This window comes from Notechis scutatus, chromosome 2 (genome assembly GCF_049901735.1).
Source record: "Notechis scutatus isolate UNSWTSFEM ecotype Mainland chromosome 2, rNotScu1.2, whole genome shotgun sequence".
NCBI classification, from domain to species: domain Eukaryota; kingdom Metazoa; phylum Chordata; class Lepidosauria; order Squamata; family Elapidae; genus Notechis; species Notechis scutatus.
The window spans coordinates 125,689,798-125,709,894 of record NC_142010.1 but is presented as its reverse complement, the minus strand read 5'-3'; the positions used below and the strand labels follow the sequence as shown (position 1 = coordinate 125,709,894).

At 37.9% G+C, this 20,097-nt stretch overlaps 1 protein-coding gene across 1 annotated transcript in view; it reads right to left on the bottom strand.

The window, feature by feature from the left end:
• Window positions 1-11,154, bottom strand: part of NOL11 (nucleolar protein 11) — a 30,299-nt gene extending 19,145 nt beyond the window's left edge. The window contains exons 1-5 of the mRNA XM_026678770.2: window positions 10,966-11,154; window positions 8,514-8,627; window positions 7,733-7,789; window positions 6,911-7,056; window positions 6,581-6,638 (exon numbers count right to left, since the gene is read on the bottom strand). Of these exons, the coding sequence (XP_026534555.1) occupies window positions 6,581-6,638; window positions 6,911-7,056; window positions 7,733-7,789; window positions 8,514-8,627; window positions 10,966-11,097 (507 nt within the window). The 5' untranslated portion in view covers window positions 11,098-11,154. The remainder of the gene's footprint in view (window positions 1-6,580; window positions 6,639-6,910; window positions 7,057-7,732; window positions 7,790-8,513; window positions 8,628-10,965) is intronic.
• Window positions 11,155-20,097: the final 8,943 nt, after the last annotated feature.

Here is a 20,097-nt window from a genome sequence, read left to right as displayed (position 1 = left end):
CTCTGCCACCCTAGGCAAGGCCTGGTTCATAAATATGGTATTTTAGCAAAGAATTTATTAAAAAATCAGTTTGGTAAATTACAGTGCTCAATTACTAAAATTAAAATAGCTTTTCTACGTTTGAAGACTGCTTCACTATATTGTTTAAAAATATTCTATTAATTATCTAGTGCACATGAATATTTTCACAGAGGCCAGTAGATCAGATCCGTAAGAGGCATTGATTTTTTTAAAAAAATAAACAGAAACTCTTGATATTTATAGATCATCTGAACATTTGATCAAATCTTTAGTGCTCATAAAATTGCCAAGAGTCATCTGACTGCAGCAGGATATAAATGCAATAAAAATAAATAAAACAAAGTTCTCAAATATGTCTTTGGTGTTTAAAGTGCTAATTATTATTATTCAGCCTTCAGAAAGTCAGTATTTGTTGATACTGAGAAATAGAGCTGAACATTTTTATACCATTGTCCAAGGACTGGGAACTGTCACAACACTTACTGCACTGATATAAATGAAAGATACAACAATAAAACAATACAAAGATGCATCAACAATACATCAAGTACAGAACATATAGCTAATATCTTACTAGAAGCAGCAGCCTTGCCACATTCATAAAGTATTTATCATTTTATTACTTTACAACTATTTAAGATTTAACACTCACCTGCTCGGTAATAAATAAAAGAACATTTTTTTCAACTCCGATTAATGCACTGCTCCACCTAAAAATAAAATAATGGTTATTGCTACAGGGAAAAATGCAATCAAATAAAATATTGAACATTACTGCAGCTAACTAGCATTGTGTTATGGATTGGGGTCAAGATAAGGTAATATCATGGGGATGTAGCAGAAAGAAGAGGGAATCTTCTGTGATTAGGTTCAAGCGATGACAGAATCTCAATCCCTTCATTTGAGGGATTCAAAATGATGAAATATCAGGATCATTACTTAAAATTTGAATTTTAAAGCTACTACAGGGAGTGGCACTCACCTAATAACTTCATCGGAAATAACATTTTCAACTTCTTGTTTTGGATCTGCTAGCAAAGCATCCAAATTTTTAACAGCTCCACCCTTGAACAGGACTAAGGGCTCAGTGTGTGGTAATGAATGTATCCGATACACATCTGATGACAGCTGCAAGATCATTTTTAAAAAATGAAATGAGACATATTCTCATATGGTAACAAATGAAACATTTGTCAAACTAAATATTTATTCTAAATGATAATTTATGTTCATCCAGCTTCAATAATCTTATGCTCCTAGTGACCGGGGAATAAGTTTCATTCCAATTCTCTAGATAAGTTAACCTGCACAAGATTCATGTCACTTGCTCTTCATTCATTTTTCCAAAATGGAAATATTTTCTTGTTTCAGCAAAACAAATCTGATTATGATTTGAAAGAAAGAATCTTCACTGGCAAAAGGATTCTATTCAATTGAGCTGATCCACTTCTTTATTTCTGGAGATAATCTGGTCTTTTGGTCCCTGTTTTGATGAGGGACATTAAACTGTGATGTGTAAAAGAGTAGAGTACAATCTTATGGTCACAGACCAGCATAGAAAGGTGAGAGGAGAAAGAAAAAAAATGACATTTTTACTGATTCCTGATAACTTTGCAATTTTACACAATTCTGCATAATCTTCTGAGCAGCCTTTCTCCACAGCAGGCTTTGAACTGAAGGCAAACTATAACTAAATAATAATTGCAACAAAAACCCACAACTTTCTTCCGTAAAATCTTTTGTTGAATTCAGGTTTCAGCTGCATGAGATAATTACTTTAAAATATATTATCAGTACTTACTGTGGCTTTAAAAACTTTATCTGCCTGATTATCAAGTCAGTATTATAGGATAATCCTACAGTTATACCTATATCAATTAACATTTGTTTATACATTATTAACTCTGTACATAACAATGATAAACAGGAGAATTCTGCCTCCATAGTAGACAAACTTATATGCTGTTGTCTTATTGACTTCCAGCCTATTAATGTCTTACCCAGCATTATGGCTGTTCCTGAAGTCGACTTTCTAGTGTCTCTTTCTGATGCAAAGCTAGCATCTGCATAAGCACTCAAAATTAAATCACCCTTTGGTTCTAAATACAATGAATAATTCATTGTCTTTTTAAGATATCTTAATATCCTCTTAGCTGCAATCCAGTGTCTTTCACATGGTGCAGAATTGAATCTAGCCAACTGATTCACACAGTACGAAATATCTGGTCTAGACCAATTACTAATATAACTCAAACTACCAATTAAAGATTGATAAATCACCTTATCAAACTCCGGGCTTTGTACATCAGTGTTGCTAAACTCCTGACTCATTGGAGTCTTAGCCGGCTTACAAAGCTCCATCTTGTAATCTTTTAGCAATTTGCTTATCTTATCTTCCTGAGATATCTTAAAACCTTTCCGTGTTTTCTTTATATTCAAACCGAGATACTTCTTTATCTCCCCTAATTGCTTGATCTTTATTCTCTTTCCTAATGATGCTATTATTTTATTTGCTTCATCATTAGTTTCAGTTATCAATGCAATGTCATCTGTGAATAGTAATAATAATGATACTTTCCCATTTGTCTCCCTCTTAAACAGACATGGATCGGCTAAACCAGCTTTAAATCCTATATTGTCTAGTACCTTTACAATATACTGGTTCCATTCATAGCCTGATTGTTTAAGACCATAGAGGCTTTTCTTTAACAACCAACAATCATTATTATCCTTATTTTCACTTTTAATACCAACAGGTTTTTTCATATAAATAATATGTTTTAATGGGCGTGCAAGTAAGCAGTTTCCACATCTAAATGGTTAACTATATAGTTTTTACTAGCTGCCCACACTAAAGCTGCTCTCAAGGTTGCTGCCTTAAGACTAGGTGCAAACACCTCATCATAGTCATTAGCATTCTGCCTAAAACCTTGAGCTACTAACCTTGCCTTATGGATTAAATTACCATCTTTATCTATTTTTACCTTAAATATCCATTTGCAGTCAATGGATTTCTTTCCTGCAGGTAATTTGGCATTTTCATACACTTTCATATCTCTTAATGAATTCAGTTCCTTATTCATTGCTGCATACCATCTTTCTTTTTCCTTAGTAGGATACTTTTTAATTTCTTCAACAGAATTAGGAACTTGATTAATCTGGCACACTGTGTTAGCCTGGTACCTATCAGGCGGTCTAGATATACGTGTTGTTCTTCTGGGAATTACAGGGCTTACAGGAGGACTTTGTTGAACTACTACCTGTTCATCTTCCTCATCCTGTTCAGCTATTGAATCTGTTTCTTCCTTTATGGGCACTATTTCATCCTGTATTTTTCTCTTTACTTTATTTTTAAAGTTACAGGGATAACTAATGGGATTTCTATAGGATTCAATAATTACATCTTTATTGGCATCCTGTTCTAATTTCTCCCATCCTTCATGTTCTAGAAATTGGGCACTAGCACTACATAACACTTTAGATGTGCCTTTCTCCCAAAATCTATATGCCCTATGGTTTGCCTGATAACCAACGAAGAAAAATCTTTTAGCTCTATGTTGCCCTTTTTTTCTGAGTTGTGCAGGAATATGCACCCATGCTGGTGCACCAAATGTGTGCAGGTAACTTAGGTCAGGTTTCCTGCCATGCCATCTGGTAAATGGTATTTCACCTGTTGTTGTATTAACAACGTTGTTCAATATGTTATTAGCACACATTGTAGCCTCCCCACAAAGAATCAGGTAACCCAGAATCATTTAACATTGTTCTAACCATTGCCTGTAGTGTTTGGCCTCTTCTTTCAATAAAAGCGTTATGTTCTGGCCTGTATGGAGCAGACTTCTTATGCTCTATTCCAGCTACCTTAAGTCTGTTCTGGAATTTGTTATTAACAAATTCCGTGCCATTATCTGTCACCAGGGTTATCAGTTGTCGCTTAGACTTTCTTTCAGCAAACCTAAGCCAATTGAAAAAATGTTGATATGTTTCAGTTTTGCTTTTCATTAAATAGCAAAACCCATATCTAGAATAATGGTCCATAATGCTCAGTATATATCTAGCACCCCCATACTGGGTTTCTTTGGACCTATTATGTCTGCAAATACTACTTCTAAAGGTTCTTTTGTTTTGAAACCATTTAGCCTATTTGCAGGCAATACTTTGCTCTTATCTTCACAGCAAACATTACAACGCAAATATTTATCACAAGGTTTTAACCTTATTCCTTCAGATAACTCAACTGTACGTTTTAGCATTTTAAAATTTACATGCCCCAAACGCCTATGCAATAAATGGATACATTCTTCATGAGGCTTAATATTATTAAATACAGTATGTGCCTCCCCTTTCTTACTATTATCTAATACATATAATGTTCCATTTAAAGCTGCAGTTACCCTTTTGTTATCTTTTTCAATTATGCAATTATTATCCTTAAAAGTAATTACATAACCTAATTTATCTAATACCCTTACTGAAAGCAAATTAAACTTTAGTTGCGGTACATACAACATTTTTATATCCTGGTTTATGTACGGACAACGTGCAAAACCTTGACCTTTCGCTTTCAGGTTCCAGCCATTTGCAAGTGATATATGTTGAGAACTTGTAGACATTTTTATAAATTTTGTCTTATCTCTTGTGATGCAGTGGGATGCGCCACTGTCAACCACCCATAGATTATTCTTCACATCAGAGTTGCTAAACGTGGCCAGTTCAAATGCGTTCTTTGGTTTTTTTACATTCTGGCTTTTTCTCTTTTTGCAGAATCTTGCCAAATGTCCTCTGACTCCACAATTAAAACACTTTTTAATTGTGTATGCTGTTGAAGATAAATTCTCTTCTTCCAGGTGCTTTACTTTGCTATGCTGGTTTCTTTCAAGCTTTGAAGATAATTTCTCTTCTTTCTTATCTTCTCTCAGCTCGTCACGCTCACGCCTTCTTCTGGCTTCTTCTAGTAGCCTGCCTGTAATCTCGGTTAATGAGAGGCTTTCTTTTGGCAATACCTCTAACGAAGTCACATAGTCATCATAGCTTTGATCTAATGAAGATAATATTATGTAGACTTGTTGCAGTTCATTAAATATAAGCTCTTTTTCTTGCAAATCTTGAAAAATGCTCTTCATACAGTTTAAATGAACTAACATATCTCCATTCCTCTGAAGATGCGTTCGAAAAAGCTTCCGTGTAAGATTTATATGTGCTCCTACACTGTCCCGAACATAAATCTTCCTGAGGTTCTCCCAGCAGTTTGCAGCATTTTCTTCTCCACGAATATGGACAAGCTGCTGATCACAGAGAGACAGTCCTATGATGCATAAAGCCTGCTCATTCTTCAGTTTAAAGTCTTGTAACTTTTCTTTATCATCATCATTAGCAGGATCCCAGCTACTCACATCTGGTGGGTTTGCTATAATGTCCCACAAACCTTCTCTGCGTAGAAGTAAACTACATTTCATTGACCATGAAACATAGTTTGTTCCATCCAGCCTGGATATCATGGACAGTTGTGACAAATTTACTTGTGCCATTGCTCTTCAGATATTTTAACTATTTAAACTAATTAAAACAGTTTGTTTTTACAGTAATGTGCAACTCACACCAACTCTCTCTGCTATATCCTGGTTAGTTAGACTATGCTGCTGGGCCCATAACCAATGTTAGGGTTTGAGGATTAACCCCTAGCAGAGTATTGCAGCAGTAGTCAAGCCAGGCAACCAAAGGAGAGTGGAAGGGCCCCAGAGTATACACTCACTGAACACAAACACTGTTTGTAGTTTAAATAGTTTTTAATCCAGTTAGAATTTAAGCATTGTCATTCAGTCCATTAAGTCATTCACAGTATTTCCATCCAGTAAGACTCACTAGTATAGTCCAAGTTAAGAGTCCTTGCAATATCTTTATCAGCCGATAAAGATATCTTCTCCTCCTCCGGTTTCACTCTCCAGAGAAACAAACGCTGGATATTCAGCAAACAGTAGCAAACAATAACAGTTCAGTCACAGGCACTCACAGTCAGTAATCACAGTTAGTCGCAGCAGCACACAGTTACAGTAACACACAGTTACAGCCAGCAGACAGTAAACTCACAGTAAGTTTTCCAGCTCCTAATGCTTCCTTATATAGTAACTTCTAACCGCACCCTTAATCGGCTAATTGCCTGCTGCATTGTGCTTAAAGTGATAAGCACTTAAACCATGATATCTAAGTTTTATATATTTATTCACCCAAACCATATTTGGTATCAATGTTATACCTAACAATGTCTTTGGTGTTTAAAGTGCTAATTATTATTATTCAGCCTTCAGAAAGTCAGTATTTGTTGATACTGAGAAATAGAGCTGAACATTTTTATACCATTGTCCAAGGACTGGGAACTGTCACAACACTTACTGCACTGATATAAATGAAAGATACAACAATAAAACAATACAAAGATGCATCAACAATACATCAAGTACAGAACATATAGCTAATATCTTACTAGAAGCAGCAGCCTTGCCACGTTCATAAAGTATTTATCATTTTATTACTTTACAACTATTTAAGATTTAACACTCACCTGCTCGGTAATAAATAAAAGAACATTTTTTTCAACTCCGATTAATGCACTGCTCCACCTAAAAATAAAATAATGGTTATTGCTACAGGGAAAAATGCAATCAAATAAAATATTGAACATTACTGCAGCTAACTAGCATTGTGTTATGGATTGGGGTCAAGATAAGGTAATATCATGGGGATGTAGCAGAAAGAAGAGGGAATCTTCTGTGATTAGGTTCAAGCGATGACAGAATCTCAATCCCTTCATTTGAGGGATTCAAAATGATGAAATATCAGGATCATTACTTAAAATTTGAATTTTAAAGCTACTACAGGGAGTGGCACTCACCTAATAACTTCATCGGAAATAACATTTTCAACTTCTTGTTTTGGATCTGCTAGCAAAGCATCCAAATTTTTAACAGCTCCACCCTTGAACAGGACTAAGGGCTCAGTGTGTGGTAATGAATGTATCCGATACACATCTGATGACAGCTGCAAGATCATTTTTAAAAAATGAAATGAGACATATTCTCATATGGTAACAAATGAAACATTTGTCAAACTAAATATTTATTCTAAATGATAATTTATGTTCATCCAGCTTCAATAATCTTATGCTCCTAGTGACCAGGGGAATAAGTTTCATTCCAATTCTCTAGATAAGTGAACCTGCACAAGATTCATGTCACTTGCTCTTCATTCATTTTTCCAAAATGGAAATATTTTCTTGTTTCAGCAAAACAAATCTGATTATGATTTGAAAGAAAGAATCTTCACTGGCAAAAGGATTCTATTCGATTGAGCTGATCCACTTCTTTATTTCTGGAGATAATCTGGTCTTTTGGTCCCTGTTTTGATGAGGGACATTAAACTGTGATGTGTAAAAGAGTAGAGTACAATCTTATGGTCACAGACCAGCATAGAAAGGGAGAGGAGAAAGAAAAAAAATGACATTTTTACTGATTCCTGATAACTTTGCAATTCTCTACACAATTCTGCATAATCTTCTGAGCAGCCTTTCTCCACAGCAGGTTTTGAACTGAAGGCAAACTATAACTAAATAATAATTGCAAGCAAAAACCCACAACTTTCTTCCGTAAAATCTTTTGTTGAATTCAGGTTTCAGCTGCATGAGATAATTACTTTAAAATATATTATCAGTACTTACTGTGGCTTTAAAAACTTTATCCAAGTCAGTATCATCTTCTTTCCAGATCTGTAAAACCTTTTAAAATGTATAGAATTACCATTTTAGAAAGATCACAATAAAGTGTTTGTTAACTATCCCTCTTGAAGCTTGGGGGGAAAAAATCAAATAACAGGCCTGTTTCGGCACTTGCGGTATTTCCGGAAGGCCTGTTTTTCGGCCTCCCAAGGCTGCAGAGGCTTCCTTTGAGCCTCTGGGAGGGTGAAAACAACCTCAAACGGGCTGAAAATCAGCTGGGAGGCATGCACATGTGCAGTGCAAGTAAGTTTGGCTGGGACTCACATGCCTGCACAAATGGCTCTGCCTGCCCCATGTGGCATGCGTGCCATAGGTTCACCATCACAGACCTATATATTCTGGAGTGGCATCGAATACATGCATCAGATAGGTGCATGAAAGACAGGCAAAGAGATAAGAATGCAGTTTTGCTTTTCCTTCTTGTACTGTACTGGGCAAGAGAACTCATTCCCATGAACAGTTTCTTTCTTTCTTAGGATTTCAACTTCACTTTACTAAGGAATAAAAGATCAACTTAATGAAAACATAAAGCATTTAACATTCCCACAGCAAGCAATGTCACAGCATATTTATTTACATAGACATGTTTCTTTCCCTTTTCTCCTTCCCTAGAAAGGGAAAGTACTAGAAAATGGAAACAAACTTTCATTAACTTCTGATAAGCTTCAATAAAACATTGAGAAAATTGGTACACACCCATAATCATATGTATTAGAAATCATACCTTGTCATCATGAACAAGAATGAATTCTTCTGTTTCAGAGTTCCATACTGCTGGACATGAAATTGTTTGTCCTTGTTTGACTGACCAACAACCCAGAGGTTTTTGATCAGATACCTTGGAAAAAAGAAAGTTCCAAATATAATGGGCTGCTCAGTAATTCATCAGTAATTAAGGAAATCAGAATAAAATATCACATGCTTCTGAGTTCAAGTACATGATTTGCAGCCACTAGGAAACAAATATCCTTTTAAGCTTTCTCTGAAAGATTTAATAAACATGAAATATGGATTGATTTTTAAATCATAAGAATCATAAGATATATTTTACATAATATCTGGAGGACCCAACTGTGTTCAAAATGGGTATTTCAAAATTATTCCACAATTCAGATACTTAACTAATGCTAACAATACAGTTTAATTGTTTTCCATTTAAGAGCTGTATCACTTAAGAATATAAATTTGCTGGTATATAGGAGACTTCTAGTATCCAGGCTAAGCTGTTTGGTTAGTACAGGGTCTTCAAACTTGACAGCTTTAAGACTTGTAGACTTCAACTCCCAGAATTCCTCTTTCAGTCATGTTAGCTCAGGTTATCTGGGAATTGAAGTTCACAAGTCTTAAACTTGCCAAGTTTAAAGACCCTTGGGTTAGTACATGTCCAGTTGCATACATTGACAACTTTAGCTTGCATGAATGTAGGCAAAGTAAGTCCCAAAATGTGAACCTCAGTAAATCCCATTATCTAAAATTATTTGAATTAAATTTGAGCATGTGATTTTCTTTACATTAGTCTTTGCCTGTGTATTTTGTTTTATGCATTTCAATACATTTTTCTAACAAGGGACACTATTCTTAAAAAGGGTCCATTGTATGAATCTCTGGTCTAATTGAAGAAAACAATGTTTCAACTAAAGATTAAAGGCCATACAGGTACTCAATTTACAACCACAATTGAGCCCCAAATATCCACTTCTAAGCAAGACAATTGAGTTTTGCCCCATTTTGTTAAGTTGTTAAGTTAGTAACCCAGTTGTTAAGTGAATCTGGCTTCCCTGCTGACTTTGCTTGTCAGAAGGTCACAAATGGTGATGAATTTGGGACACTGCAACTGTCATAAATACATGCCAGGTGCCAAGTGTCCAAATTTTGATCATTTGAAGCTGCAAAGCCTAATACTAATAAAAAACAATGCTAAAATGTCCTTTAAAACTTTTTAAAAATTAGAATACATGGTACGCATGTGTGTGCCTGTTTGCAGGATACAGGTAGTTCTCAACATATGACCACAATTGAGCCCAGAATTTATGTTGCTAAGGGAGAAATGTGAGTTTTGCCCCATTTTACAACTTTTGCCACATTTGTTAAACGAATCACTTGCAATTGTTAAATCAGTAACACAGTTGTGAAGTGAATCTGGCTTCCCCATTGACTTTGCTTGTCAGAAGGTCACAGAAGGGGATCACATGATTCCAGGACACGGCAACCATCATAAATACGAACCTGTTGTGAAGCATCTGAATGTAAATCACATGACTATGGGGATACTACAACGGTCATGTCACTTTTGTCAGTGCTGTGGTAACCTTGAATGGTCACTAAATGAACTGTTGCAAGTTGAAGACTACCTGTAGTGGGAATGGGCCAACTCACCACAGCCAATTCATCACAGCCAAGTCGCCGTAGGACAATTTAAAAATTCTATTTAATGATTTAAAATAAATTATTGTAATGTTTGTTATTCACATTTCATTCTGTCTCTCCTTTTGCATCCTTTAATTATTCTATTCCACTATTTCTTTGATATTAGTGTAACTCTTGTCCTGCACAGAGTTGTCCTGAGGTGAGATGGCTGTGGCCAGTTGTCTTGCAGTGAGTTGGCCATGGCGAGTTGGCTGTGGTGAATTGTCCAATAGACCCCAACTGGCGCCTTCCACAAGGCCAGGACTTCGGTGCCCAGAATCTCCAGTCCAACAGAAGCGGCTACAAGTTGTCATTTCATTCCAGGTGAAGGAGGCACTCCGATAAATCTTCAAAGCGGAGAGAAATGTCCTTTACGCGTCGAGGTGATAAGTACAGATTTAAAAGGGTCACAATAGATTCGGTTTCGGGTACTCCAGGAGGACCGGGCACCAAACCCTTATCGCCCCTGTAGGGTCAGGCATCATTGGGACTCTGCTTTCCAAGCACGAGACTGCGCTCCAAAGAGCCCGGGCTCCCGTAGCCGTGTTGAAAGGGGTGCACACGCCGCATTCGGGCTGCAAAGAGACACCCGTAAAAATCCTGTCGCTGCTGCTGACGCCGCCGATGCCGCCTGCGGAATCGGCCGGATTTTCGCGACCCGCTCGCACCTTTCAGCAGTCCTTGTGCGACCCCGTCCCTACCTTGCCGCAGAGCCCCAGGGCCCGCGGGTATCGGCCCTCTCGCCAAGCCCCGGTGGGTCTTGCCTTTACCTTATACAGCGTCACCGTCCGACCTCGATCCGTGACCAGCACCCGGTCCTCGTCCGGCTCCAGCCCCAGCGGCGCCTGAGGGGGAATCCCGGGCAAGCTGCACAACGTGAACCACTCTCGGAAAGCCGCCATCTTGCGAAGCGCGCGAGACGCTGCAAGTCAAGCCTCGCGAGAGGGAAGACCGCAATGCGCCTGCGTTACGATTCCCTCTTTTTTCTCTCTCTCTCTCTCTCTTTCTCTCCTCTCCCCCCACCTCCCTAACGCGCCGTAATTCAGCGGTACGCAAGCGCGGTTGCCTTCTGTAGTGCGGAAAACCTGCAGCGCTCCCTGTTGGAAAGCGAACGCGACGCAAGCGTAGAGTACGTGAGCCAGATAGGTCCAGGCCAAGGGTCTCCAGCCTTGGCAACTTTAAGCCTGGTGCACTTCAGCTCTCAGAATTCCCCAGCCAGCTTTGCTTTAAGCACCAGGTTTAAAGTTGCCAAGGTTGGAGACCCCTGGTCTAGGCTAGAGAGCTTTAACGTTGGATGAAGGGAAGTGCTTGGGATTGCTTTACTTGTTTCCGAGAGACGTATTGACCTACTTATTCCTATTAACCTGATTTAGTAAATTTCCTGAAAGACTGAACCGTAAACTACATATCTAGATTGGTTTTACCACAACAGTAAATTAGCCACTGATCTTTGTGTGGTGTGCAAACCAATGTATGTGTGATACAGTCATTAGAGAATCTACTAATTGTCTGAAGATGGCGATGGAAATTTGTGATCCTAGTTTACTGCTGTGTATTGTAGCTATTGTGTGTTTTCAGTACTTTGGTATGTATTTCTATTGCTAATTTGTTAGGGGTTTTGTTTTTTTGTTTTTTGCTATCTACAAAGTAGATAAAACAAATAAACCTTGACAATCATGATGCCAGTGTGAATCAATTTAATATTATAAGATTAGAGCTGTGTTGTATTAACAAGCAGAACCTTTATTGCAGCCTTTAGGACAGAAAACACTACATAGGCATACAGGTACTCCTCAAAATAGTCCTAAAGCACAATTGAACCCAAAATTTCCTTTGCTAGACAAGACAGTTTGTGATTTTTGTCCCATTCTATGACTTGCCACAGATATTTGGTTAACCATTGCAGTTATAACACAGTTGTTAAGTGAACCTAGCTTCCCCATCGATTTGCTTATGAGAAGGTTGCACAAAGGACATGACCCTTGGACACTGCCACCATAATAAATATATGCGGGTTGCCATTTTGAATTTTGATCAAGTGACACTGGGATATTGCAACAGGATGTAAGTGTGAAAAACGGTCATAAAACACTTTTTTCCATTCCACTGTAAACCTCAAATGGTGACTAAATAAATGGTTGTAGATCTAATGTAAGTAAAATGGTAAGTAAAAAGTAGACAGAAAGCAATAATATTAATAGAGAAACAATGCAAAAAGGGGCAATCACCAGAGGTGGTATCCAGCACGTTCTGACCAGTTCTGGAGAACCAGTAGCGGAAATTTTGCGTAATTCGGAGAACCAGCAAATCCCACCTCTGACTGGCCCCGCCCCCATCTATTCTCTGCTTCCTGAGTCCCAGCTAATCAGCTGGGTCTTCTTTTATTGCCCTGCACAGGAGAACGGAGCTGGAAAGCAGGTTAGTGGGGTGGGGAGGGAATGGGGTTTTGCAGTAATTTTCCCCCAGGAGTGGGGAGGGAATGGGGATTTTGCAGTAAACTTCCCCCGTCATGCCCACCATGCCACACCCACAGTAAAAAAATTTGAATCCCACCACTGGCAATCACCAAGATTAGTACCAGTTTTCAGTTGTAAATGAAGGCATAGAAAGGGTCATATTGTCCTATGTAGAATTCAGAGGGGCATCACATTATGTGGTACATGGCATCATTTGCAAACACTGCCCTGCTGGATTCTATGTAGGGCAAACAGTAAACTTAGTGCAAAAGAATTAATGGACATTTGTTTGCTATCAAGAGAGCCAGTTTGGTTTAGTCAGTAGGAGTGTCCATCCTTGGAAACTTTAAGACTTGTGGACTTTGATTCCCATAATTTTCCAGTCAGCAATTTGGCATGGCTGGCTGGGGAATTCTGGGAGTTGAAGTCCACAAGTCTTAAAATTGGACAATTTTAAGACTTGCTAATACTGGGAAATTATGGGAGTTGAAGTCCACAGTGGCAATGATTAAAGACACCTGGCTAGAAACCAAGAGACTGGGAATTCTAATCTCATCTTTGGCACAAAGCCAGCTGGGTGATGCTGGGTCAGTCACTCTCTCTCAGCCCTAGAAAACAGACAAGGGCTTCTGTAATCTTACCAATACAACTGCAAGGAGTAGTCTGAGCAGTCACCAGGAATCAACACTGTTTGGAAAACATACACAATTTGATATTAGGTTTCAAAACAAGGACAAAGTAGTATCTGAACAGTTTAAGCCCCTAGGATATTCCATCACAAAATAAAAAAAAAACTTTACCAATACAATCCACAATTGAGCAAGACAGGCTGAATACGTCAACCAGTTTCTCAAAATGTCTCAACAAGGACATCAGATTTTTTTTTTTTTTAATACATCAGAGTTAACAAATTTGTCGTTTGCCTCACATGTAACCTGCATCTGCATAACTAGCTAGTCTTTTCCCTCTGCATCATTCCGGTTTATATCCTGTATCAGTTTTGCTTTGTGCAATCCATGAAGTGAATTGAATTTCACACCAGTGTATTTCACATGCCACATTAGCCTCAGTGAGCTTAGGTTTAGCAAATTTAGTAGGACCATAGATTAAATTATGATTTGGGCAGAATGCTGCCTGTTTTTGTTAACCGACAGTTAATTCCTGATTTGGTAATAAAAGCAGCCACAAAGAGGGTTTCTAAGCTACCATTGTTTCCACTCCAATTCCTGCAAAGCCAATTAAGATTATTCCCATCTGTCTTCATATCTGCCACCCTTCAAATGCCAAAATCGAGGATCATTGGCTTGCTCTGAGTTGCTGCAAATACTTCAGTAAAAAAAAAATCCTCTCATCCCACTACATGGAAAACCAAAAACAGGGGAATTGCTTGTATGCACACATATTTTTATCCTGCCTTTATTAATTGATAAGTAACTAAAGGCAATGAATATGCTTAATACTGCTTCTTCCTGTTTTCCCCACAACAACAACCCTGTGAAGTGGGCTGGGCTCAGAGAAGGTGACTGGCCCAGTCACCCAGCTGACCTTCATGCCTAAGGCAGGATTAGAATTCAGGGTCTCCTGGTTTCTAGGCCAGAACCTCTACACCTACACATTCATCTCCGACTTTATTTCAACTGTGTGTGTTTGCTTGATTGTATGCAAAAAAAATTACAGTAGTTTCTATGGAGAGGAATTGCAAACATATCAAACCATTTTTATCCTTGAAAGCTCCAGACTTGAAAGCATTATTTCCTATAAGCAGGGAAACTGATAGTGTGTAAACTCCATAGAGACACCTGTTTGTTTAAAATGCTTTTAATGCCCTTTCAGATACATCGTATATCTGAAAGCCAAAAATAAATGGGCTTGTCTCTTAAGCTGCTTTTGAACTGGCACAGAATCCTCCTGTGTGTGAAAGTGCCCCAAACAGTAGAGGCTCCAGCTACTATTCCATTGTTCCTGGTTTTATTTCCCCAGGTTGCAAACAAATATGTAAGATTTCAGCCGTTAATATACAGTAGTTATTTTAGATGTTTGGGGTACATACACACTGTCTTTCCGGACTCCAGATTATTAGAAGATTCAAGAATAGCATCCTTTGGACTTTGGTATTCTTCCTAATTGAAGGGCAACAGTAATATAGTTATACTTCCTTGACAGGAAGAGAAATTCCCACTTAGATGTGTGCAAAGGTTCAACATTATTACATTGTATGTTACATACAATACTTGCTGAGCCTTGCAATTGAACCCAGGTTTAGGTAATTAATGCAGACTGTTTTTGCCTGCTAGGGTTATTTTTTAATAATGCTATTTCATGGATTATTGTTATTCATTGTCAAGGCTGAATATTGTTGTGCAGATCATTTGGCAGCAATAGTAACAGAGAGGCTGAACACGAAAAATAAAGAAGTTAATCATTTTCAAAATGTCATGAAAGGAAGAGCATATTTCAAGAGCTCTTAGTCTGAAGTCAGGATGAAGTAGTAGTGAAGGAAATATTTTCATGTTAGACAATATGCGCGTTTTTATTTATTTTATTTATTTATATCTTGTCTTTATTATTTTTATAAATAACTCAAGGCAGCTAACATGCCTAATACTCCTGCTCCTTCTATTTTCCTCCCAGCTATAATCATGTGAGGTGAGTTGGGCTGAGAGAGAGAGTAACTGGTCTAGGTTTTCACCCAGCTGGTTTTCATGACTAAGGTGGGGCTAGAATTCACAGACTCCTGCTCTCTAGCCGGGTGCCTTAAGCACTATTAGTATTATATTACTAACTGAAATATCCATCACATTGTATCCGAATGTCCATCAAGAGCTTACACCAGCCCAATGTCTGATTTTTTCAACATAGACCCCCCCTGTCCTTGAATGGATATTAACATTTGAACCACTAAAAGTCCATGGATATGCCATGCACTAAATAAAATAAACTGAAAATGGTTTTTATCTCAGCAATGTCCCAACTGCACTATCATGCTTCGCAAACATGTTTTCCCCTTCATCCCCATGATCTCTTCCTTGTATCCTCAGCCAATGAATAAGATGATCTTAAGTAATCCTCACAGGTACTATTAGTAAAAGTATTTTTTCCCACTTTATTCTATCACGGCCTCAAGTTGTGTAGGAAGCCCAGTGACTAGCATTGACTGGGAGCAAATGAAACAGCGGCAGGATAGGGATCAGCAGTAGGGAGAACAAATATCTTTAGGCTTAGCCTTTTGCCACCCAAAGAAGAATTCACAGCACTTCAGCTTGGTAATATAGAAGGGCTTAGAGAGAAATAAGTGACTTTTTTTGTCTTTCCGTTAATCCCCGTTAATACCCAAGGTGACTGCCTTAGATTTCCATATGATGGCATTGCCTTTGTGTATTAACAAGTTGGGGTAAGACTACGGTCTTAGAAATAGAGATGGGATCTATTATGTGCCCCCATGTGAATTAATAAGACTTTTCTAGCAGTTGTTCAAACTGCCATATGGATGGTTAGTCATGCCAAAGAGGTTTCATTTGTGTACTGTGGATGAGTTCTACAACATTTGATTAAAATCTTCAGAAAAGATCAGCCCACACAAAACCATACTTCTGAATTATTTTCAGATGAAACTTACTGCCTCTTTACGAGATAAATCTGGTTGTAAGAAATTAAAAAATATTACAAACTCCTTATTTTATTTAGAATCAGTACAGACTTGTATTAATATCATGAAGTGTTTGGATATTAAAAATAAAATTGTTACTATAATTTTTCAGGGAAGGAGTGCACTTTTTTCTTTCAGATATAATGCACAGTTTGGCTGAAGATTGGATTGCAACTTTGGCAGCTGCTGTTATGGTGTATAAAGCAGGTCCACTACTGTAATTAATTTGTTCAAAATTCTTGCTTTAAGGTAGGAACCCCCAACCGGTGGACCACGGCCCACTACCGGGCCGTGGCCTATTTGCAACCGAGCCATGAGTGGCTGGCTGGTGTGTGCCAGCATTGTAGGGGCTCATGGCCCCACTCGCAGGAGCGTCATGGGGCTTGCAGCTCCACTTGCGTGAGCATCACAGGCACTTGTGGCCATCAAGTGCCTGTGATGCTCACGCAAGTGGGCTGCAAGCGCCCATGATGCTCACACAAGCAACGGGTGTTAATGCACACACATGCACCTACCCCTCCCACAAAACCTCCTCTTTTCCCTTTCTCTCCCCCGGCCGTCAACCCAAAGGTTGATCAGTTCTGCTTCACGGTATCTCAAATGAGTATTCTAGCTTTTATAAGAGTGCTCTTATAAATGAAAATATCCATAATTGTTGCCCTCTTTATCAACATATACATTTATATTGGGAGCCATGGTGTCGCATTGGTTAGAATGCAAGATTGCAGGCTAATTTTGCTGATTGCCGACTGTCAGCAGTTCAGCAGTTCGATTCTGACCAGCTCAAGTTTGACTCAGCCTTCCAAAGTCAGTAAAATGAGGACTCAGATTATTAGGGGCAATATGCTGATTCTGTAAACTGAGTAGAGAGGGCTGTAAAGCACTGTGAAGTGAGTATATAAGTCTAGGTGCTATTGCTATATTATATAATTTATCAGAATGTACATCCACCATTGCTGATTTTAGTTGGCACTTAAACTTCCTTTGGTTTCAAACAAATCTACACATTCCAGAAATAATCTGCCTTACAGATAATATGAAACATCTTCAGCACTCTTCTGTGGATTATTTTCCAATTTATCTCAGCATCTTTTGTTTCCATTTGTTGACTTTTGTTATTTGAACTTAGATGGATCAAAAAAGTCTGAACAGATGACACAAAGGAAATGAGGACAGAGGAGAGAATGCAGTCCCTGTCATATAGAATCAACTTTTAATGTAAAAGTTACAGTCTTCTTTATTTGAAACAGGGAAGTAAATGTCTAGTTTTATCATACTACCGTAGTTTTGCGTTTAAACAGAAGTGTATTTCAACAACAGGAACAATGATGTAGAAATAGATCATCCAGGCTGTTTTGGATGAAGCTCCATTATTTCTGAAGGTTCTAGATATAAAGTTGTAGTACTTGGAACAGGACCTCCTTGCTTATGACATGCAGAAGTCTGGATGGCGCCTTTATTTTTTTAACTGTAAAAAGTGTTGTTTTTTTTAAATGACAATCTTGCTAGATTATGATGAGTGGTTTCCTCTGGACCCCTTCCATATTGCTGCTGCCTGTTACTGCTATTTTAAATTGACTAGCTATTTTTTAAAACTGTTTTGTTTTTTAATCAACTGTAGTTTTAATTACTATGAACGATGGTCCCAAAGTAATTTATGAACATTGCTGCAGTAGCAAAACTACATAGACATTGATGATAATAATAAATGGCCTTCATATCATCAGCTTCAGTCAGCTTGAACAGGGTAGCACAAACCTTTATGTAAACAGTGTATTTTTTTTTGCAAAAAGAAAAAAGAAGCTGGAAGGAAGAAGCTGTAAATTATAAACCACAAAAAAGAATTTCCTGACATAAACAGCAGGTGTAGTGACCCAGCACATTCCTTCTATGCAGAAAATTCCAAGTTCAGGCCTTTTCATTTTAAATTAAAAATACACTAAAAAGCTTGCAGTGAAAAGGTCCTTATTTCTGGACTACTCAATAACAGCGGGATCAAAGGTCTTACTTAGCATAAAACCATTGCTTATACAGGACACTCAACATATCTAAAATTATCATTCTCAGTCATCTGATTTACATTACGAACGAAACTGAATCAAGTCATCCTACAAAGTCATCCTTTATGACTTTAGCCTTAACTGACTGTAGAATTAACCCCACGCCTTCCTCTCTGAATCCCATTAATTATACATACAAAGCTTTATAGGAAGGCTCCCAATTGCCTAGATCTTAATTCAGAATGTGGTAACTTTTTGGCACCTGCTATCTATTATATAATCATAATGACATGGGAATTACTTTATTTTATTTTACAAATGTACGGATGTTATATTTTTCAAAAATAATTTATAAGAAAGAAAGAGAAAGAAAGAAAGTCAGTCAGTCATACATGGCATTTCCCTCCCCATATTTTCTCCACAACCAACAATGCTATGAATAGATTGGGTTAAGAGTGACTGACCAAATTCTCTCAAGAAGCTTCCATGGTTGAGAATGAACTTCAGCCTGGCTCGCTTCTAGCTATAACTCATGTGAGGTGAGTTGGGCTGAGAGAGAGAGTAACTGGTCTAGGTTTTCACCCAGCTGGTTTTCATGACTAAGGTGGGGCTAGAATTCACAGACTCCTGCTCTCTAGCCGGGTGCCTTAAGCACTATTAGTATTATATTACTAACTGAAATATCCATCACATTGTATCCGAATGTCCATCAAGAGCTTACACCAGCCCAATGTCTGATTTTTTCAACATAGACCCCCCCTGTCCTTGAATGGATATTAACATTTGAACCACTAAAAGTCCATGGATATGCCATGCACTAAATAAAATAGACTAAGTGAAAATGGTTTTTATCTCAGCAATGTCCCAACTGCACTATCATGCTTCGCAAACATGTTTTCCCCTTCATCCCCATGATCTCTTCCTTGTATCCTCAGCCAATGAATAAGATGATCTTAAGTAATCCTCACAGGTACTATTATTAAAGTATTTTTTTCCACTTTATGCTATCAAGGCCTCAAGTTGTGTAGGAAGCCCAGTGACTAGCATTGACTAGGAGCAAATGAAACAGCGGCAGGATAGGGATCAGCAGTAGGGAGAACAAATATCTTTAGGCTTAGCCTTTTGCCACCCAAAGAACAGATTCACAGCACTTCAGCTTGGTAATATAGAAGGGCTTAGAGAGAAATAAGTGACTTTTTTTGTCTTTCCGTTAATCCCCGTTAATACCCAAGGTGACTGCCTTAGATTTCCATATGATGGCATTGCCTTTGTGTATTAACAAGTTGGGGTAAGACTACGGTCTTAGAAATAGAGATGGGATCTATTATGTGCCCCCATGTGAATTAATAAGACTTTTCTAGCAGTTGTTTAAACTGCCATATGGATGGTTAGTCATGCCAAAGAGGTTTCATTTGTGTACTGTGGATGAGTTCTACAACATTTGATTAAAATCTTCAGAAAAGATCAGCCCACACAAAACCATACTTCTGAATTATTTTCAGATGAAACTTACTGCCTCTTTACGAGATAAATCTGGTTGTAAGAAATTAAAAAAATATTACAAACTCCTTATTTTATTTAGAATCAGTACAGACTTGTATTAATATCACGAAGTGTTTGGATATTAAAAATAAAATTGTTACTATAATTTTTCAGGGAAGGAGTGCACTTTTTTCTTTCAGATATAATGCACAGTTTGGCTGAAGATTGGATTGCAACTTTGGCAGCTGCTGTTATGGTGTATAAAGCAGGTCCACTACTGTAATTAATTTGTTCAAAATTCTTGCTTTAAGGCAGGAA